We start from the raw sequence: 22,681 nt of genomic DNA on the forward strand, positions 1-22,681 counted from the left end.
TAGAGGAGGCCGTCCAGAAGCGGGAAGCTCTTGCCTCTGTCTTTGTGGTCTTGTCCACCTCTCCCTTGACATCACTTGCCTTTCTTGCCATCCCCCCAGGAGCTCAGTGAGTTAAAGGACCAGATTCAGGATGTGGAAGGCAAATATATGCAGGGACTGAAACAGATGAAGGTACCAGTGGATGGAGTGTGGGCTCATGGCATTAACCTAGCTTAACCTAAAAACATCCTAAAGGAGACGTTCAAAGCGCGTGCTAACCCTACTGACACCCCAGACTCCAAATGGGGAGAGCTACAGGGTGTGTGCACGCAGCATGTCTTTGTGAAGCCTTTGAGCCAAGAAAAAGCTACTAACACGTTTCCTGATTCACGTCTTGTCCTCACGCAGCCCTCCTCCCCGGCTGAAAACCAGGAGCAAGCAGACAGGCGAAGAAGGGTTTTTTGTTTCCTTCGCTTTCCATAGCGGTTACGCACACACACCGCCTTACTTCATCTGCCTCGCCACATATCTGATGTCTGCAGTAACAGTCCCTGTGGCCATGCTCGGAAACACCCGAGTCATTTGCATGTTGTAACACTGTACTGATTGGATCAGTGTCTGAATGGCCTCGTGCTGGGTTTATTTGCGTATTGGGGCGTGGAATCGCTCTGTTGTTCCAACCAGGACATTTAGTTGTCATTCCTGGAACAGACAGGGCCTGTGTCCTGACTTTGTCAGGCAGCCATGGCAGACCACGATCTCACAATAGAAGGTAAACCTGTCACTTCCCCGAGCTCCCCAGAAAGAACCCCCCAGTATCGCAGGGGCATCAGAGCAGAGGTGACAAATCACACAACGAATCACTTTCATATTTGTCACCTCTTTTTAAAAAGAAAAATTAAGACCCTGGCCTTTAACTCATAAGACGGGAGCCAGTGAGGCAGCCCAGGAATCACTGGTCCCACCCAAAACCGTTGCCCTGGTTTGCGATTGCAGGTGAGACCAGCACTAGCCCCTGACAGCTGACCAAGCAGCGCCAGCCTTCTTCAGCTTTAGGTGGCTTGTACCCGGGCGCTCTGCTCTCGCTCCCGAAGTCGCCTTCCCCTGCTCTCTGTTTTGGGAGCTAAATGCCACTGTGCTCTCCCGGTTGCCTGCCCTCCGAGGGCGGGAGCCACGTGAGGGCCCTGCGTACTCTTCCCTGGGCGGTGCTCTCACAGGGTGGCCTTTGTCTTTCCAGGGCCCACCCACTGAGGCCTGTGTGCCTGGTGTAGTTTTCCTGTGGGTTGAGAATCTGAAATTCTGCTTCATCCTTTCCTGGTTCATGGGAACAGACAGGGATCTCTGGTAGCTCAAGGCAGGGGTTTGCTTCTCTCAGAGAAGCTGGCGCAGTCCCCAGTTCTCGCCACGTCACTTCAACGATGACTTCAGAAACCTGTTGAACCGCCTGACCCACTCCAGGCAGCTGCTGCATCATGGGGTTGGGACTCACTGCCTGTGACCAGACCCTCTCCATCGGGCGTCTCCCTGGTCCTGTGACTGTAAACCATCTTCATCCCTGGGCACAGCTAACAACTTCCTGAGTGACGAGAATTTGATCACATTAAAAGGGAGGCATTTCTATGCGTTTGAAATCCCCGTGTGTTTCCTGTTTTGATCCATTTGCTCTAAGAAAGTCTGAATTTAGGGCTGAGTTGTTTGTTTTTAGGAATGCCAGACTAAACTTTGTTTTTTTGTTTTCTTACTATAATTTCAACAATATGGCCTGGCTTCTGCAGGACTCCCTAGCAGAAGTGGAAGAGAAGTATAAGAAGGCGATGGTTTCCAACGCCCAGCTGGACAATGAGAAGATGAACTACATGTACCAGGTCGATACCCTGAAGGACACGCTGCTGGAGCTGGAGGAACAGCTGGCGGAGTCTAGGCGGCAGTATGAGGAGAAAAGCAAAGTAAGCTTCAGTGTAGTGAGAACGGTAGAACAGATACGTAAATGTGTGTACTTGGTATGTGGTGTGTCGGTGTGAGTGTGTGTGGGGGGGTGTTTTCCAGGTTCCATAAAAGTCTGAGCTTTCTTTTTAATAATTTTTTTTCATTTTCAATGCATGTATGTGTGTTTACTTTATTTTTTTATTGATTTTAGAGAGAGAGGATGGGAGAGGGAGAGAAACATCAGTTGGCTGTCTCCTGCACGCCCCCTACTGGGGATCAAGTCCACAACCTAGGCATGTGCCCTACTGGGAATCAAACAGAGAACAGAGAGCCATGTTGTCAGGTCTCTGGAGTGAGTCTTGTAGGGGGGAGGGGGCGTGGCCAAGCTCTTCTGCTGCCCCCATCTTTTCTGTTTGGTCCCTGGAGGGCAGAGTTGGTCAGCCTCTGTTAAAGAGATAGGCTGACCAAAGTAGGCATATTTAGCCCCCTTTTTAACCCAAAGGGTATTCCCTGTCATATTTCAAAGTTAGGGATACTTTTAGTATAAATCCTTTGCAAAGCTGGTCCTCACTGGGGCCCTCAGCACAGCCAGCTCCATGGACGACAGCAGTCACCTTCACGGGGACCCTTCCTAGGGCATTACCCCCTAGAGAGGAGCCAGGAAACGCTGTCCGTTCCATCAACTGCAATAATTTTGCAGTAAACCACAGGGTGTCTTCTAGAAAGTCCAGAGAAATGGGTTCATGGTGTTCAAAAGGCCTTGGACACTGTGCTGACGTGGCCGTCATGCGTTCCGAGGCAGAGGTAAGTCGAGGGGGCGTGAACTCGACCAACGGGAAACCGTGGCTCCCCCACCTGATGCCCTGCTCCTCGTCCACAGGAATTCGAGCGGGAGAAGCACACCCACAGCCTGCTGCAGTTTCAGTTCGCCCAAGTGAAAGCCGCCCTGCAGCAGAGAGAGGAGATGCTCGAGGTGGGTAGCTGCTCCCCATTCTGCTCTTCTTGTGTGACTCAGGAGCATTTTGTTGGCTCATTACTAAAGCCACGGGTTTTCTGGAAACCGAGGGCTTAGGCTCATTCTCTGTGCCTCATTGATGGCGTCCTGTTCCTCTCATTCCTGGGCGGTCCTGTGTGTGTGTGAGGAGGTGGGGCAGACAGAGTAATGCCTGCGTCCTAATCCTGGGACCTGTGAAAATGTCACCTTCCACGGCAGAGGGGACCTTGTGGTGGGAGATTTATCCAGGTTTTCTGGTGTGTCACAGGGTCCTTACAGAAGGGAGGCAGGAAGGTCAAAGGCAGAAGTAGGGGGTGACGTGAGGAGAGGCCCTGAGCCAAGGAATTGGGAGCCTCTAGAACAGCGGTTCTCAACCTGTGGGTCGCGACCCCTTTGGAGGTCGAACGACCCTTTCACAGGGGTCGCTTAAGACCATCGGAAAACACATATATAATTACATATTGTTTTTGTGATTAATCACTATGCTTTAATTATGTTCAATTTGTAACAATGAAATTGGGGGTCACCACACATGAGGAACTGTATTAAAGGATCGCGGCATTAGGAAGGTTGAGAACCACTGCTCTAGAAGCTAAGAGAAGGGAGGAAGTGGATTCTCTCCTGGCGCCTCCAGAAAAGAACCCAGGCCTGCCCACCCCATGGCCTCAGCCTGTAAAAGACTCATTTTGGACTTCTGAGCTGCAGCACTGTTAGAATACATTCTTTATATATTTTGTATTGTTTTCAGAGAGGGAGAAAGAGAGAGAAACATCAATGATGAGAGAGCGTCATTGATCGGCTGCCTCCTGCATGCCCCCTACTGGGAATAAAGCCTGCAACCCTGGCATGTGCCCTGTCTGGGAATCGAACCGTAACCTCCTAGTTCATAGGTTGGTGCTCAACCACTGAACCACGCTGGCTGGGCCATTTGTGTTGTTCGAAGCCACTGAATTTGTGCTAATTTGTTACAGTGCCACTAGGAAACATACAGGTTGATATTTACCTTTTGAGCTTGATCAGAACTTTAGTGCCTCTCAGTAAGAAATTCCCCAGACGGGTTTCTTCCTGCGCTTTGGGACGCTGGGTGTAGAACCCGGAGCCCTGCTGGCCTTCGAGAATGAGCTCGGGATTAGCGAGAAGCTGCCTCTGCCTCCCTGTGTTTGCTGGCTCCTGGCGACTGGTCTCCGCAGGTCCACACTGGGATTCCTTCCTGTTTAACCCTTTATCTGTCTCTTCCTCTCTGTTCCTGCTCTTCAGGAAATCCGACAGCTGCAGCAGAAACAGGCGAGTTATATCAGGGAGATTTCTGATCTTCAGGAGACGATAGAGTGGAAAGACAAAAAGATAGGGGTAGGGCTCTCAAATCTTTGAAAATCTGTTCAAACAATTTGTCTGCTTGGCAAATGTGTTGCTTTTAGGATCGTTGGTGTGCTTGGATGTGTATGCATGCAGCCCCACGTGATGCAAACTCAATCATACAGCGAATATGAACCCGCCCAAATTGATAGTGACTCCGGGCGGAAGTTGGCTTCCCACATGAACAGTCTCGCTCTCTCAGCATGAGCCGGCTCTGCCTGCCCCTCCAGCAGCCAGGGACTGACGGAGGGAGACACTCCATGAGGGGGCACTCGGGCACTCTCATGTGCGCATTTCCCCGCTCGTCTTGGAGCGTTTTCTCAAGGGGTCTGAGGAAGCTGTAAGGTGGCAAGTGCTTGAAATCTCCCCAGAGGGTCCTCAGACCCCCTTCCTCCCCAAGAACAGAACAGGCAGCCCACCTGCCTGCAGGTGTGACGAGGGGGAAGGATGGGACCACTCACAGCACCTGCTGTGGCCCGTCATACCACATAGGTCTGGTGACGGTCCCCCAACGCTCAAGCGAGTCATCAGAGCGTTGACAGTGTGACGCGACGCCTGTCTTCACTCTGATACGCTCGTCCACGCGTACTCAGGGTTCTGTGCACGTGCACGTGTGCACGCATGCGTGTGTGTTTGCTTCAGGACCACTTTGTGTTTGTCTGTGCCAACAGTCGCTGAGAATCCAGGTAGAAAAATAGTCTCAATTGCTAAAATACAGGGTGTCCCCAAAAAATGTATACGCACTTTGAATGATTATAAAATAAGTGTTTTTCAACATACAGTTCATTTCCAAAATTTAAAAGAATCTATAGAAATGAATATTTTTTGTCAACTCCTGTTTTCAAACTGATGACTGTTCTGGTCCAGGCACTGCTGATAAGTCAAAACAATGGAATCGCAAACATCAAGAATCATTTCGTTTGGTATTTGTGTGCCTTTAATTCGTCGACTGCTGCCAGTTATCATTAATGTATCCCCATTGAAAAAAAGTCTAGTGTCACTTTGGGACCAATTTTCTTTGTTCAAAGCTTAGTCTGGCTTCACCCATTATTTCAAATCAGTTAAGCCTGAAAATTAAGTGTTGTCAGCTATTAAAGTGTGTATATATTTTGGGGGACACCCGATAGTTGTCACTGGAGATTCCTCAGCATTTCCTCCTCTTCTGTATTTATGCCTCATCTAAAAGCCACCGGGCCTCTGATAGTTCTCTGACACGGCGTGAAACCGGACTGAGCTAGAATGCGATGCAGATGCAGCCCTCCGGTGCCTTCGTTCAGGAGCATGGGCAGCAGCGTTGCTCGGCTGTCGTAAACTGGAGGAGAGTTTGTTACTGGCATTTTGTTTGTATCTCTGAGCATGTGATATCTACCGCCCTGACTGTAGCGTCTTACAGAGTAGAAGCCTCTTCCTTACTCTGCTTCTGACGTCACCTGCTTACCTGTGTGAATTTCTCTCTCTTTGCTCCGCTGCACACTCAGGCCTTAGAGAGGCAGAAAGAGTTCTTTGATTCCATCAGGAGTGAACGAGATGATCTTAGAGAAGAAGTAGTCGTGCTGAAAGAGGAACTAAAGGTATGAAGCCCAAGAACAGCTAAAAGAGAAAGTCCCAGTTGCCACAGCGAATGCTGGGGTTCTCAGGAAGGAATGTGTGTGCGTCGGCGTTAATTCCTTTTATGTCATTGATTGTCGTTCTGTTAACCAATGCAAATCTGAGGTTAACTGACACGAAGAGACGTGTAAAGCGAGTCCAGGTTCTGTGGGGTCTGCCCATGGCCAGATGTTCACAAGCATATCTGAGCTCGAAAGCAACTCTGGTTTCCAAGAACTTTTTTATATACTGTGTCAGTACTTTCCATGCTCATTAATAAGTTCTCCCGGGCCCTTCCAGAAGTTAGAGGGTGCATTTGTTTGTTAAATCAAAGGCTTAACTGTAGGGACTTCTCTAGCTGAACGTAGTGGGGCTAGGCCAGCCGTGGGCAAACTACTGCCCGCGGGCCGGATCCAGCCCGTTTGAAATGAATAAAACTAAAAAAAAAAAGACCATACCCTTTTATGTAATGATGTTTACTTTGAATTTATATTAGTTCACACAAACACTCCATCCATGCTTTTGTTCCGGCCCTCCGGTCCAGTTTAAGAACCCATTGTGGCCCTCGAGTCAAAAAGTTTGCCCACCCCTGGTTTAGGCTCATGCCATTTACACTTTGAGGCCCACTGGATTGTAGGAAAGTCATGTCTGCCTGGGCCGTGTCCAGGGGTCTTCAGCTGCTGGGCGGACACTGAAAAAAAACACCCAGCCTACAGCAGTGGGGGTCAGAGCTCTGGGTGGGCTGTGAGCGGTGGAGGGGGCAGTGTTGAGGCAGGGCACGGCCATGGGCTAATTCTTGCATAGTCAACGGAGACATGTCAGTGTGGCTGCTATATCCAAGGCTCAAGGCCAGAGCAGTGAACCAGAAGGCGCAGGCTTGAGCTCAGGTTCGGCAGATGGTTCCCCCAGGGCTGTGAGTGCAGGGTTGGGGATCCCTCCCAGGACACGAGGGAGCTGGGGCAGCAGGGGAGCGGGGGTTAGTCATCCATAGTCAAGGGAGATCCTGGAGTCGTGAGGCACAGCTGGCTTTAAAGTGTTTCACTATGGAGTGAGTGGGAGTTAAATTTCTTTTAAACAATTGATTTTAAAGAGAGGGAGGGAGAGAAAGAGAGAGGGAACAGCAAGAGAGAAACATTGATCGGTTGCCTCCTGCACCAACTCACAACAAACCTGCAACCTGGGCATGTACCCCGACTGGGGATTGAACCCTGCACTGTGTGTGTATGTGTGTGCGCGCGAGTTCTCAGGACAATACTCCAACCAACCGAGCCACACCGGCCACGGCAAGTTATATTTCTTTTTAATATGCCAGACATCCTAGCCACTTCCTAATTCCTTCCTTAACTTAAATATCATCGCTCCTTCCAGAACATGTACACATTTCTTTCTTTTTCTCTGTATCTCTTTGTAAAGAATCCATCCGGGGTTTTAAAAGTCAGGTTCACTTGGAGCTCCAGTAGCGCAATCGGTTAGCGCACGGTACTTATAAAAGTCAGGTTCACCTTACCATGACTTGCTCAAAGCTTCCTGTGGTGGCAGCCTGCAGGCATCACCTCCAGTTTAAAAGGGCTCCTGCTGAAAGCACCCGGTCACCGCACATCAGGACATGGGTGGGGGCCTGCGGAAGGACCAGCCCTTGCAGGAGAGTCTGGATCTGTGTGTCGATAGAAAGAATAGCCACGAGGGTGGTGCCCAGCTCTTCTTGACTCTGTAGAATTTTCCCCGATTTCAGGAAAAATAGCTTCTTCTGAAATTATTATTAATAGAGTTTAAGCTAACACCACTCAGTGAGTATTACGACGAGCCTGTTTTTGTTCCAGAAACATGGAATAATCCTCAATTCAGAAACAGCTACCAATGGAGAGACTTCAGACACCCTAAATAGTGTTGGATACCCAGGTCCTACCAAGATGACAAAAGAAGAGTTGAATGCCCTCAAGGCGACGGGGGACGGGACCCTAGGTAAGTCCTTGTTTTCCTGGCTCCTGTCACCCCAGGCAGCATTGGCTCACCCTCACTGCGTTGTCAGGGTCGAAGCAGTCATCACTGCCCATTAACAGTCACACCGCATGCCACCTGTCTGTCTCGTCATGGAGTTCCTTGCGCACGATGTGATCACCCACGCGTGTTGTCTGGCGTGCACCTCTGACCAGTGCTCCCCATCCATGGCTGGGGATACATTTCTCTTGCTTCTCAGAGCTGCCACATGAGACTGTGAATGCAAGGAAAATCGTCTCAAAATCAAGTGACAGTTTTGATAGTGCTACTTGTCTTTCCTCGGACATGTGCCAAGGGTGGCTTTTTAACTTACTCTGTTACGGAGTTGCCCAAAGGTGGAAATAGCAGAGGCTGTAAATCAAGTTAGTCAAGCATTTTTGCAAGCCAACACGGCACATCCTATGAGATGCTCTGAGGGGTTAAGGTGTCTGTGGACAGCAAGTGGGGGCTGTGACAGAGGTCTTGGTTGCCATTCTCAGTGTAGCACTTGAGAGGGACAGACAGCCCTGGTGGAGAGGGAGAGAGACAGGGGCCCTGGTGGGGAGGGAGAGGGACAGGTGGCCCTGATGGAGAGGGAGAGGGACAGGCGTCCCTGGTGGAGGGGGGGAGGCGGGGACAGGGGCCCTGGTGGAGAGGGGAAGGGACAGGGGCCCTGGTGGGCAGTATGGTGTTCTTTACCAGTGAGAATTGGATATATCTGCCCCTTTGTCAGAGGTGACGTTTCCATGTATGTCACATTTTTGCTTCTGAAAGAATGTAAGTTGGGATTCCAGTAGGTTGTAGGAATATCTGAAAGGCTCACCGATTAATATTTGTCATAATAATTGGCCTGAGGATAACGCTTCAGAATCATGTGCAGCCTGAAGCTGCCACCGCATGTGGGGCCTCACTGGTCACCTGTGTGTCCCAGGTTTAGAGTGAGGCCAGAGTGGGGTCAGGCCGCAACTGTGGTTTCCCTGTGGAACCTTTCATCTTACTCCTTTTTATTTATGGAAATGCAGAAACCTCAGGGCTTGCTTCCCAGGGGTGCCTCACTCTCTTTATGACACTGAAGGAATACACAGCTCTTTTAATTCTGTAAAGGTCGCTGGAAGAACATAAATTGGTTATGTCCACCATACCTTTGTACTAGCTAGCTGAGCAGTTAGGAATTTGATCTTGCTGCTCTTGTTCAAATACACATTTTACAAGTCCTGGATAATCGTTGTGAAACAGACACTTAAAGAACCAGAAATACCAGTTTTATAAGTTGTCTTCAAAAGTTCTTTAATCACTAACAGTAAAGAATTGTGGGCACTTCCCAATATATACGTCTATTTTTAACTTAAATACATATAAACTTTCATTAATATAAATGTACATTATAAAACCAGCACTGATAGAAATCTTTAAAGGGTGAAGCAAAACTAACCGTAAATGGAAGTCCTACTACTTTCCCCCCTTTCCCCGGGTCAGCGCACCCACCGTGGAGACCGCTGGGTCATGAAATTGTCAGGCTTTGACCTTCAGTGATTTGGTATCTTATATGCTGCGGTTCTGTTTGTCTGAAGAATCCAAAATATAACTTCATTCCGAAGCAGTGACATGTTTGTTAATGCATAATCTTTTCATTGATGAGTCATTTATTATTTAGCTAAGTGGTCATCCTAATGTAAGCGTTTGCCTCCCGCTGGGACTCGCTGTCCCTTAAGGAATGGAGGGAAGGTATTTGGGGCACAGGCCACTTTCTCGGGAGACAGCGGTCAGGTGGAGGAGAGTGGGTTTCTTTTTACCTTGTCTGAGCCATTGCAAAAGTATCTTCCTCAAGACTCACCTCGAGGCTGAGTTTTTAAGACAAACTGAATGTTCTTTTAAAACTGATTGGAGGCTGCCTTCAGGGCTGTGGGATCCGCAGTGCAGCTTGAGAGCTGACAACGTGTGAGTTGTCAGACGTGCATTTGGGAATGAGCATGGAGAACACCCGCCTGAAGGCCTTAAAACCCATCATTTTGGATTGTCCGGCTGCCTGATCCAGAGCTCCTTCTAGTTGTTAAAACTTAGCTTCACCTTTGAAAATCAGTTCACACAAGAGGGCACCAGCAGCCACTCGCCGGGAGGCGGTGGCATGGCCTTGGCCGGTGGCTGTGGGCGGGTGCGGTGGCTGCTTCGTGGCACAGAGCTGGCGGGCTTCTGTTCCGGGTGACTCTGTGCTGACTCTCTCGAGGAGTGGGGCTGGGTGGGGATGAGAACTTGTGTTTACCTTGTCGTGTATTTTAAGTGGTCACATCATGGGGTCCCTTCAATTTTCTCAATGGTCTTTTAGGAAAAGCCACTGCAGTGGAGGTGAAAAATGAAATTGTGGAGAATGTGGGGAAAAGAGAAATCTTGCAAAATACTGAGCAGGAACAGCACAAAGAGGACCCCGTAGAGGATTGTGTGGACACTGAGGCCTTGCCTCCTGGTGGCAGTGCCGAGGACCAGAAAACCTCTGAAGACAGTGCCCCCTCCCTAGGAACATTAGCTACAAATGAGGGACAGGTCCGAAGCCCAGCTCTAGAGAGCACGTCCTTCCTTGAACATGCAGAGCAGGTTGAGTCCAGGGAGCTCACAAGCACCCCGGATGCTAGGACTGGGGCTCCCCTTGAGCAGTCTAAGAGTTCGAGTGAACCTGATGGTGAAACCCCGGGTCCTGCAACTGGGCAGGGCAGCCGGAGTGCCGTGGATGTCAAAAACCAAAGTGAAGAAGCTGCAGAAAAACAGGAACAAGAAGAGCAAGATGTTCAAACCAGTTTGGGAGAGGTTAGCACAAAACCACATCAGGAATCTGCTCCTGTGCAAATACCTGAAGTTGAAAAGGTGAGCAGCTCCCAGGGTGCGGTGGAGGCAGGGCTAGCTGGATTGGAGGAGCAAGCAGGCACAGTGGCCTCACGTCCTCCCAGGCATAGCGATGACACAGGGAGTCATGACACATGTGCAGTAGACGTCCCCACAGAGTTGGGCCCAGGTTTAGAGAAAGAGCTCACCAACCAGGAAGGGGCTGAACCCAGGGAGGTCCCAGTTCCGAGCACGGGAGCAGGGGGGGAGCACAGTGAGGAAGAGGACGAGGGGAGGGGGTTCCTGAGTGAGAAACCAGTCCAGACAGAAGTCCCGGCCAGTCCCTCTTCTCCAGCAGCCCATGCTCAGGAGGCAGCAGGTGCACATACGGTAAAGGCCAAGAGAGAACCCAGTGAAGAAATGAACGACCCACAGGGAGAGGGATTGGGTTCATCCCAAAAGAAGACGAGAAACAAGAAAAAGAAAAACAAGAAGAAAAAGTCACCGGCACCTGTAGAAACCACTAAGGATGTTAAGAAAGAGTTAACATTTCAGAACCCAGATCTAAGTGACGCTGAGGAAGAAAAGCAGGTAAAATCTCCTGATGAAAACTCAGGTGTGGAAACACAAAATGAGGTCACTGGAAATCCAAAACAGAGCATTGTGGCCGGGAGCAGTGACAACCTGGGCTTTCCAGAGGACCCTCAGATGGAGTTGGCTGGAAAACTGAACCACGAAGATGGCCATGTAAACGCCGAGGCAGGGAAAGGAAGACCTGATGGAGAACTGTTTGAAGGTGATACCATTCAGGACTCAGGCTGCAGGGCCCATGCTGAGGGATCAGAGGAAGGAGCTGTGAAAGCTGACGCTGAAGGAGCCGGTGCTGCTCCCAGCCACCCCCCAGAGAATGAAGACTTGCCAAGCAGCGCCCGGCTCGGAAATGGAAGTCCCTCCGAGGACATTAACGCCGCCTCGCAAACAGAAGGTACAGAGGGCTGTGTGATGTCCGAGGGTCCGAGCCAGGGAGTCAGAAAGGTTTTAGGTAGCGCTAGTCTAGAAAACGATGACTTGGCACCAGCAAGGGAGCCAGGGGACTCCCATTCAGAGCGCAAAGAAGAGACGAGGGGCAGAAGCGAGAAGGACAAAAGCAAAGAAGACTGCGCGTTGTCATAGGTTGAGGCTTGCTTGTCGGGCGGAGTCAGAGAGGGACCAGGACGGCACAGTGAGTCCAAGCAACAGACTCTTGCCGGTTTCCTCCGCTGGTGAGATCCATGAAATGTTCTAGATGGAGGTAGACATGTGTGACAATCTGCCACCACGTTATCTTCTACTCTAAGTTATAGACTGTTACTTGTAGATTTATATTTTATTAGGGTTCTCACCCAGATTAGAAAGACAGACACGTTTGTTATCATGTAAGTTTTAACTGAGAGCATTCCAGTAGTATCAAACGGTAACATACACTGTTTATATTTCTGCTTATAATCAAAATAAACATAGTTCATGCCTGCCTTAGGCTAATATGAATGTGGATATTCCTGACCAAATATATCAGCATCTAATTGAAATGACCAGATAGCATTCTAGGATTCCTACATCATGAGAAAATTAATTTGTCTCATTCAAATATATGTGCTTCCATATGTGCTTTTGATATGTACATGATAACCTGCATGGTATTTTATTTAAAAAGGAGATAAATGGCCAAACATCATGTAGGTCCCTGAGTGATCAGATTTGCACCTTAGGACAATAGCTCATCATTTTAGGGATAATGAACATCTTAAAGTCCTAGAAGCTCTTACTTGCCTTTACCTCATATAAGGATTTTATCTCAGCTAATGCTTTGGACTTCATTGTTCATGATACCTGAGTTTATTTTATAGATTTTTTTTCTCTTTTTCTTTTTTAAAAAAAATTAATAAATTTTAATTAAAGAAGTTAAGTGGGAGGGAGGGATGGAGGCGGGGGGAGAGAGAGACACATTGAAAGAGACACATTGATTGGTTGCCTCCCGAACACACCCCGACTGGGGCGGGGGCTCAAACTTGCAACCCAGGTACGTGCCGTTGACCAGTAATTGAACCTGCACCCTTTGGTGCAATGGCTGACATTCTAACCACTGAGCAACACTGGCCAGGGCTTATTTTATAGATTTTGACTTCACTTCATGCCAATTATGTATCCAAGTCACTTTACACAAAGATTTTAAAAATTATTTTCTGGAAGAGACGTATGTTGAAATTGCATTTTCTATACAATATTAGGGTGGGGAGAATCATTTCTAAAATTTATTTTTTAACCTTAAAATTACTTCTCTTTCTGTTTGTCTAATCATTATTCAGAAGACCAATAGAAAACAGTACTGTTCTTCAGCAAACTTCTAATTAGACTATGACAGGATATTTTCAATAGCTGAATCACTTTTGGTATTTTGGTATAAATGTTTGCATTTGTTGTGTCTCCGTATAGTCTTACTGGAAAATCCTTGTTCTGGTCTTCCTGAACAAAATATATATTTTCTATATAAAAGAGAATTTTAAAAAATAATTGTAACATTAAATTGAAAAATAATTGTAAAATATTAAAATCACAAGGGAATGAATATTATGAATACTGTTAACACTTCATGAGAGTATATGACTTCCTCGTACTGTTACAAGATATAATTGAATGCAAAAATGACCAAAGCCTCAATAAAATTTGAGGCAAACTTGTTATCATGTATTTGAAATAAAGACATTTTTCTAGTTTTACAAGCCTGTGGTTCCACTCTTTTGGCTCCTTGGATTCTGACCTTGGCTGCTATTGTACCTAATTCACCTGTGAGGTTGTGCCCATTTCCAAGTTACTGATTCCCTGTCGGGGTCCCGGGAGGGACTCCCGCTGAGCACCCTTTGTCAGTAAGGACTGAACTTCTCTCCCGGCACCTAAACGGGCTGAAGTTGCGTCATCCGGGGAGGACCACGGAGATCTTCCCCCCGCAGCCTCGCCTGGGAGCTGTGCTCTGAGGAGAAAGATCTCCATCCCCTGGGCCAGGACTTAGCGCGCTTTGAAGAGTGTGGTGAGAACGGCAGGTAAACGCTGACTTTCTACATAAGGGTTCTGAGTGGAGGGTGATGGGGCTGCCAGAAGCCCACGGGTGCCTATGAACAGAAAAGCCTGAGGCTTGCTGGAGAATCAAGTCCAAGAGCGGCAGAGGAGCCGGGAGGGTTTCAGCTGATGTCTCTAACTTCGCCAAAGCTGCTTTCACACCGGAGTGCACACTGGGAAACAGCCTTCCTTTCCAAGGCCTCTGGGGCCGAACTCACTAAGTGTGAGATCGTTAAGCCACGTTACGGTCTTTCCTCCCTTACCCAGGTTATTCCGCAGCACCCCTACGGACACTGTGGTAAACTCCAACCAGCCAGCAGTCTCCCTGAGTCACATGTTTCATAAGCAAACATTGTTCACCCCTTCCTATAGCTTCCTATAGGAAAGGCCCTGTGCAGTGAACAAGCAGATAGGGCCCACCTCCCAGTGGCAGTGGACAGCTGAGCACCAAAGAAGAGAAGGACGCTGAAGAGCCCGACCATTTCCTGGTCATCTGCGTCTTCATTGTGAGCAGCAGTTCCTCTGCTCCAAGTGTGAGGTGACGGTGTAGCCCAGCACAGTAATTGATGCTCACAGTGGAGGCCCTTACATGATCAAGGAAGGGTTACCTTAGGTCTGTGAGGGTTAGCAAGGCACGGGGTATTCCCAGCAACCTGGAAACATTTCAGTGTCGAAAGATTCAGACTCGGAAAAGAATCCAAGCACATCCTGCCAAGCACATCCCCAGGGGAGCCTAGACCACAGAGGTTCCACCATAAGACAGAGCAGAGGAGCACATTGGTCACAATAGCTCACACCGAAAAGCTGGGATATTTCTCGCCCCGAAGCAGAAGGCAGCTACTGTGTGTAGAATGTGAATGTTCCTTCAGAAGTATAATTAAGTATCAGTATGGGTGCGTGTAAAGAAAAGATATGAATTATAGGTTGCAATTTTATAATATATGAAGGTTGGGACGTAGTAAAGGTTGTGAGAGGTTTTAGGAATGAGATGGATTGCACTGACTGCTTTCTATAAAGTTAGTATTTCCAGTTAATGACCTGATCATTTACATTCCCACTGTCACGAGGACCTGGAATGCTCTTTCTCGGGGGTTAGATAGTTTGGGATTTCTGTCTTCTTTCAATAGACTCCTGCCCCAGGAGAGCACCTTACCTAGCATGCCACCATGAACGCCACAGTGAGATGTACTCCAAGCATCCAGACTCCAGAAGGAAAAAAGGGGTGTGTGTGTGTGTGTGTGTGTGTGTGTATTCATGTGTGCTTGTTCAGTGTGATGATCATACATAGGGAAAACTTTGTCTTTCAGGAGAAAAACCCTCTCTTTCCCTTTCACCCTGTCCACTGTCCCTCTTACATCAAAGACTTAACATTTTTCCAGATGTGAATGGCTTCCGCTGTTCAATGGAACGGAAGCCAGTGGGGCTGGTGTGGACAGTTCCCATCTGTGCGGACCTCCTGGGCCCTGTAAACAGGAGAAAAAAGAATCGTCCTTAGCAACCTGTTTGCCTTTGACAGTAAGGAGGAGGTATTGTCCTGGCCTGGGGGCCTGGCCCAGGGAGGACGAAACAGACCCTGTGAAACTGACCTGTGAGGAGGGAGTGGGGAAAGCAGGCACATAGTGGTTTCTTGAGAGACCTCAGTCACAGCGCCAGAAAGAGGGACTACTTGGTGATGTGGCTGTGACTCGTGGACCTTGCTGTACCCCGGGCGAGTGAGGTAACAATGTGAGGCCACAGGAACAAGTGACCAGAAGGGCTCGGAGAATTCCAAGGCTTGTCCGGCTGCCCAGGGACTGGCTCTAGGCCTTAATTAGCTTTTTGTTTCTCAAATGCACACCAGAAAAGGTGTTGGAATTTAGTATAAAAAGCAGGTTTTTTAAAAGTGTAATCCTTACCAGTATTACTAAAATACCTTTAATGGCCACCCATTTTAACTTCCCACTATGAAAGAAAGCCCTACATTTGAGTCATTGTGACTTCAAGTTCTTTATGCCTAGTTTCTGAAAACTGCAAGTCCAAAGCCTGTAAATGGATTTGTTTGAAAATCGGGTGTTAGAGAGCAATGATGAGCAGTGTTACTAGGGTAGTAATAGGTTTGCAATGTTCTTGTTAAGAATTACAATAAGAGTCAAGGGTGGGGGGGAAGGACACATATGTAATACCCTTTGTAATACTTATTAGAATATTTTTTTTAAAAGAATAAAAAAAATCCAGAAACAGAAAAAAAAAGAATTACAATAAGTATACCAGTGATGTAACACCATTCACTCAACAATTTAGACTATTGGTTTTTAAAGCTATTTTTAAAAGTATTCATTTACTTCATATTAAATAATTTTGCTTTTTTCTTGTTTCCATTATTTTAAAACTATTTTGTTTCCATCTTAATTCTGCTTTAAAATTTCTCTTTCTTAAAAATTCCACATCTATTTTTCATATTCTCATTATGAGACTTAACGTTAGAGGATCCTTATTTTTTCCCCTAAGACTGTTATTACAATTTATCATTTGTTTTTTACTTGCTATCTAAGGTATTTGAAATCTCCCAATAGAAAAATAATAAAATTGTATAATATATGAGCTTCAAGTCCACTTTCTGATATATTCAGAGTTTCTTATGATGCCCAGGATTTTGTACATAGGAATATAAAATAGATACGATAAAATGAAAAGTAGTATTGAATAAGAGATCTGGGTTTATAACTATAAATTTTTTTCAGTGTTGGGTGGGTTTATAGAAGGAAAGAATGGATCCTCCCTCAGAAGCAGTTTGACTGTGGGTAAATCAAAACGGAGTTCAAAAGGATCATGAAATTATCTTGTACTCCACATTTTCTGGATTTGTTTATTTTGTTACTGTGCCTTCCAAAATAACAACTTGGGGTGTTTGGGAAAACAATTAGAGTGAGCATGTAACTTGGGTTAGAGTGTGGCTACATGACTTTTTAAAAGAAGACAAAGGTGCATTTTATGTGAATTGTTTCCATTTCACGTGGCTGATCAAAAGCAGGCAACGTGAGAACGCTGGTCCCTCGGGAACAGGACCCTCCGGCCGGGAGTCCGGGCCCAGCTCTGAGGTCTGAGTTTAGGTTTGGAAAAGCAATGCAGTGACGCAGTTGGGGGCGAGGCCCTGAGGCTGGGCAGTGAGGCCTCGGAAAGTTGCTTAGTTGTTCTGGGCCTTGGGTCTTAGGACGGAATAACAGCCACCCGGAGGGTCCATGGGAGAGAGAGCCTGGTGGCCGTGCCTGGCGCAGAGTGGGCGCAGCACACACGAGCATCGCTCTCTCATCACGTCACGCCTGGTTCTCCTTGAGGCGGGTGTAGGATTTGGCTCAAACCCCCACACCCCTTGCAGGCTGTGGTTCCCCCTGCACTGAACAGTGCATTCAGGGAGATGTTTAGGGAGATTTCTGGGTGCTTTTAGATATATATATATATATATAAATCTCCTGATATATCTGGGGTGGGTGGAAGGACAGAACCTAATTATTCCTGCATTCTTCCTCAAAAGAATAAAAGTGTTTGACAAGTGGGTTAGCACATATGTAGTCAGGAAACTATGATTCGTAGTCACAGTCAGAACTCCAGCCTGGGTGAGCCCATGAGAGAAATACCTCTGGGGGTACACTCAGGAGGTGCGGGCTGATGAAAATGCCGGTGATGTGTCGTGGCGATGCTAATGATGTTAAACCATGAAGCCTGTGAGATCTTGTGTTGCAGTGTGGTTTGGCCCTAGAGCCCTTGCATGCTAACCCCAAGTAGAAGATTAGCCCGTTTGCATGCGGTCGGACGCTGACAAGACAAGCATGTGCTGGGAGGTTGACCACCTCAACCTCCCGAGGCTGAACTCCTCCCCCGTCCTGTGTGTGGCCTCATTCGCTGTGGTACGTGTTTAATACCCTCATCATCAGTTTCACTAACCTGAGTGCTCATTCTCCCGTGTAGCCACCTGCTGACGGTGCAGTGCACAGAGCCCCCTAAACCTGTGTCTTTCTGATTTCTTCAGACATTAGGTTGAAAAAGCTTGTTGACGAACGGGAGTGCTTGCTGGAACAGGTAACAACCTTTTTACTGCTTTACGAGTTGTCGAGTGGGGCGCCTGAAGCCAGGAACCTTCCCATCCTTCCTGCTTGCTTTGTCTGGACCCCTAACGCACCACGCTTGAAAATAACCATCAAGCCAGCTCGGGCTCTTGAAATTTGTATCCGTCTGAAGTCATAGGAGAGGTTTGGAGAGGAGGTCTCAGAGAGCCAGGGCCATGTGCTGGGTGGGGAGGCAGCACACACATTGCTGCCTAACATGGCTCCTCTGGTGGGGACTCAGTTTCAGCACCTCTGTGCCTAGGAGGCCCAGGTGGCCCCTCCTGGCTCTTTAGTGCAGTGGTCGGCAAACTGCCTTAGTGAATCAAGCAGAGGTTAATAGCACCCTGAATTGCTAACACTCAGACAAACATTTAAACGATTTTATGTACGATCTCCTCCTGAATTCAAGAGGAATGGCAGCCTTCGAATAACTTGTTACCAAGTTACAAAATGGTCTATGCCTGAAATTGTAAATATAATGGCATTTTCATTCATTATACTTGGTTTCTGAGAAGAGTACTAACTGGCAGAAGGTAGTTTATTTGTTTATTTGTGTTGGTTCCTTCATTAAAGGAGAAACTCCCTGTCTCCTCGTGGATTGTAACCTTTTTCTGCATTTCTCTGGGGCTTATTTATGTAACCTCTGTCTCGTTGGCATCCATGTGAAATAGTTGCAAGGCAACATCCAGTTCTACCTATGGGTTTTCTCCTTTACCTGCTGCTTCCTTTGACAGGCCCTAGGCTCAGCTTCTCTGTCTGTTTGGAATAGAGGAATTAACATCCTTTCTCGGTGGGTGTTTCAGATTAAGAAACTCAAAGGGCAGCTGGCAGAAAGACAGAAGAATGGCAAGCTAGACACGCTGCGCCCTGAGGACGCTGTCTTAGAGAACGGGACAGACGTGCACGTGATGGACCTGCAAAGTAAATGTCGACCCTTGTGCGGGAGTAACGGCTCTGAAGTGTGGGATGTTGGCGTGCTTGTTTGGGGCGGGGGGTGGGGGGAGAAATGCCGTGGCGAGGGAAGCCCAGTGTTCCCCACACCCCCCACCCCCAGAAGCCCTGATTACATTTCTCAGTAAGACAGAACAGGACGGGCAGGTGGGCGAGGCAAGGATGTTTCTGTGTGAGCCTAAGAAGCAGAACAGGTGCCCCAAATCGTGCACAGTGAGGCCACCATAGGATGTGCTGCAGGAAACCACTTACTGTGCTGGATACGGCTGCCTTTTGGCCTGCTGATTGCATGGAAAGTTGGAAGGTGTTTTTCTATGCCAATAAACTAGGAAGGGGCTTAAGGGGGTACAATTAGGCCCAGTCTTTCCTCCCCCCCCCCCCACCTCTCCCACCACTTCTTTACTCACAGGTGCACTCTCTCCTGGGCACTTTCCCAGCCTGGGTCCATGGAGAGAGCACCCTCCTACCTCAGCTCAGGAGGGCTGGGGGGCCACGGGCCAGGACTTAACACATTTATAAGGCGATCAGGAAGTAAGGGCTTGGTTCCCAGTAACTATTGTTTCGACATTTTAAAAGCCCAAGAGCTTAACAAATTTTCCTTCTTTTTCAACCTTTAGGGGATGCCAACAGACAGATCAGCGACCTCAAATTTAAACTTGCAAAATCTGAGCAAGAGATAACTGCACTAGAACAAAATGTACGTGCGAGCTCCAGCAGTAACGGCACCTACACCGATGTGTGCGCGGCCTCGCCCCTGAAAGGCTGAGGACAAAAAGAAGCAGACATTTTTAGAACCAAAAGTCAAGGTCCTCAATGTATTTCCTACACAGAGAGAACTTAGGGAAAGAAAGGTCATTGTTGGGATTTGAGTTGTGAAATCGCTACTGACCCTTTGTAAAAGATGGTTAGCTGTAGGGTGTAACTAATGTGGCCACGGAGGGTTGTTTTTTGTTTTTTTTCTTTTTTCTTAAAAAATAATTTCTAAAATAGTAATTTATTTTTTTAAAAAAATGCTTCCTTCAGGGATGCCCTCTCGCCTGGCTCCTTTCCTCTCTCCCAGCCGGGCTGGCTCTCTCTGGTCCCTCAGTGTGAGCACTCCTGCGTCTCGCATGCTGGGCAGTTGGAGCCAGCTGTGTCCTAACCCAAGGGAGAGGTAACAGCAGACACTCTTCCCCGCTCCATTGTGTACACGTGGGTGGAACCTTTTGGAGTTTTTATAGGGACAGAGTGAGGAGAGCACATGGAAAGTGATGAGTTTTATGAAGCTTGCTTTGATCTCAGCAGAATGGAAGCCTCCGGCAGACGGTGCAATGCCACCCGAACCCTCCTTCTCTTACTCCTGTCTCAGTTCTTGCCTTTCCTCCTCCCTCTCCTGCCTCCTCACCCCACTCTCTGGGAGAGATCAGACTGGAGCAGAGGGCCTGCTGGAGTCTTTGCTTCCCAGCCCTGTTCTGCTTGGACCGGCCCGTTTTCCTGCAGATTCGTCCTCTAAAAGGGAACGATGGTGGCAGGGTATCAGCTCTTATGGGAGCCACACTTTTGGACTAGGGCCAGAGAAGAAATGAGTCCCTGATAGGGTCAGTCCTGGGTTGCTCAAAAATAAAGAACAAATAGCTTGCTTGACTAGAACCTATTTAATAGTCAAGAAGGCTTGGTCGTAATTCTTTGGATGGTGTACTTTCCCATTTTATTAAATTATATCCTTTGATCTCAAATGTAATAAAGCAATTGGAGGAAGAAAACAGGCCAATCCATTTTTGCAGCTGGTTTTTCCTTCCTCTTAGGTAATAAGGTTAGAGAGTCAAGTATCACGTTATAAATCAGCTGCTGAAAATGCAGAAAAAATAGAAGATGAACTGAAGGCTGAAAAACGGAAACTCCAAAGAGAGGTAACGGCTCTGGGCTGTTTCTAAGAAAAGAAGGGGTAGCAATATTCTAGTTGGGCGAGCAGAGAGAGGACTTATGTGGGGGGATCAGCCACCGTCTCATCATGAGATCGAAGCTCAGTCTGATTTCCTACAGTTTCACTCTAATGTGGTATGTGTGAGTTGTTATTTATTCTGCTTGGAATGTGCGCATTTCTTGGCTCTGTTAAGTCTTTTCTCTCAATTTTGGAAATTTTTTAACCATAATCTCCTTATGTCATTCCCGATCCCTGTTCTCTCCACTTTCCCTCTGGGAGTCCAGTAAGAGATCAGACCTTTTCATTGCAACCTCCCATGTACCCACTAAAGGCTGCCTCGTCTCCTTACCTCTCTCTGTTGCCTGCTGTATAGTTTTGGCAGGGATCTCCCAGTTCACCTCCCTTTGTTTTTCTGGTGTGTTCATTCCTGACACTTCCTGGTTGTGTGGTCATGCATGCTCTCTTTCCTAATTGTGTCCTTATTCTTTAAAGATTCCATGCACAGCTGTGCTGTTTTGCACACCTGGCGACTGAAACCTGTTCAGTCTTTAGGAGTCTGATTCTGTACTTTTTTTGCTTCTGCTGACTCCAGTGGTTTGTCCCTTCATGTGTTTGGTGTTTGGTGAGGTTCACTGGATTTTAATTTGCAGGAACACTCCAGGCCTGACTTGGAATTTCCTGCAAAGAGGGCTTGCAAGGCAGTGGGGTTTAACCTGTCCCACGACCCGAGCCCCTATCTTTGAGGGCTTGGGATCGGAAGCAGATTGTTCCAGGCTCTGTGGCCCCTGCTTCTGGGCGTCACCCGCTTGGCCTTGCGCATCCCTGCTTTGGTTTCTGCCTGCAGAAGCCTTGCCCCTGGCTGCCCAGGGCTGTGGAGACCACCTCCTCCAGCGGGCTTGGGTCAGCTCCTATTTGTTTGCCTTTTGTGACACCATGATCCCCAAGCTTGTTCCATGTCTGGGGTCTAGTTTCAGAGGAGGAAGTTGCTCATGAGGCCAGGATCCTGAGCCTATTTAAATTTAAAAACGTGCATTCACACATGCATGTGAGTATGGATGTGGGGATCGCAGTGGGTCCAGGTTAAACTGTGTTTCTGGTAGGACTGCGGTCTTGGTAATCCTGTTATGTTTGGAGGAAGCCAGATCCTCAAAGCTGCCTCTCCTCCTTGTCCCCAGCTCCGCTCCGCACTGGACAAAACCGAAGAGCTGGAGGTGAGCAATGGCCACTTAGTGAAGCGTCTGGAAAAAATGAAAGCCAACAGGAGTGCGCTCTTATCCCAGCAGTAAGCGCCAGCCCCACACGGGAGCCTGGCTGGGCATGGAGAGCATTGGTACACAAGCTTTTTCTCCGTTCCTGTCTGGGAGCTGCTGTTTTTCCTGCTTCTGAGAGGACACCCGAGGACTCAGCTGCAGGAGCCCCAGCAGCCTCGATGCCTCCGTCCGCAGACCCGCAGATCCCTACCCAGCTGGGCGCCACCCACAACCTGCAGGTCGTTTGATAAGCACACTGGGCCGTGGGGGTCAGTACCCGACAGCACGGCAGCCTCTTCATGCCATTTAAAATGGGCATCTGAGTAAAGATTAAAGTGGGACTTGAGTTTTCTTTTCATGTGTCTTGCTGAAAATAAGGGGAAATGTTACGGTTGGGACTTCCTTTCATGGCAGAATCTGCGATTGGAGCGGTTTCAGTAGTATCTCTTAGTCTACGCTTTTCACACACGAACACTGTGGAACCACAAGCCATTACCAAGCGAAACTCTTTCACTAGAAACAAGGGAGTGGTCTAGACGTAAAAGTGACCTTAAGAAGACTCTTTACAGGCAACAAATGAAGCTTTTCTAAGGGATTTTTGCATCCGTTCAATCATAAGAATACTTTTTTCCAGGGAATTCGGCAATAGCTTACTGAAAATGATAGCTTTTCATTTGCATTATTTAATCCTTATATTTGGAATTGAAGTTATTAACTTCTTTTAAAGAATGTACTATTAGAAAAATTAAAAAATGAAAGGTTGAAAGAC

General features: G+C 47.8%; 1 protein-coding gene across 45 annotated transcripts in view; it reads left to right on the forward strand.

The window, feature by feature from the left end:
• The window catches only part of LRRFIP1 (LRR binding FLII interacting protein 1), a 72,747-nt gene extending 50,066 nt beyond the window's left edge, over nucleotides 1-22,681 (forward strand). For 35 of the 45 annotated variants that reach the window (XM_014464149.2, XM_006082696.3, XM_023762779.1 and 32 more), the window contains 7 exons: nucleotides 100-171; nucleotides 1,755-1,925; nucleotides 2,786-2,878; nucleotides 4,157-4,249; nucleotides 5,734-5,826; nucleotides 7,663-7,804; nucleotides 10,143-13,389. In XM_014464149.2, the coding sequence (XP_014319635.1) occupies nucleotides 100-171; nucleotides 1,755-1,925; nucleotides 2,786-2,878; nucleotides 4,157-4,249; nucleotides 5,734-5,826; nucleotides 7,663-7,804; nucleotides 10,143-11,806 (2,328 nt within the window). In that variant the 3' untranslated portion in view covers nucleotides 11,807-13,389. Of the gene's footprint in view, nucleotides 1-99; nucleotides 172-1,754; nucleotides 1,926-2,785; nucleotides 2,879-4,156; nucleotides 4,250-5,733; nucleotides 5,827-7,662; nucleotides 7,805-10,142; nucleotides 13,390-17,732; nucleotides 17,783-18,611; nucleotides 18,730-19,376; nucleotides 19,457-20,543; nucleotides 20,649-21,837 lie in introns of those variants that run through there. The other 10 variants (XM_023762792.1, XM_023762930.1, XM_023762843.1 and 7 more) reach the window with 7 other exon arrangements.

The sequence above is a fragment of the Myotis lucifugus genome, unplaced genomic scaffold (genome assembly GCF_000147115.1).
Source record: "Myotis lucifugus unplaced genomic scaffold, Myoluc2.0 scaffold_3, whole genome shotgun sequence".
Lineage (NCBI taxonomy): Eukaryota > Metazoa > Chordata > Mammalia > Chiroptera > Vespertilionidae > Myotis > Myotis lucifugus.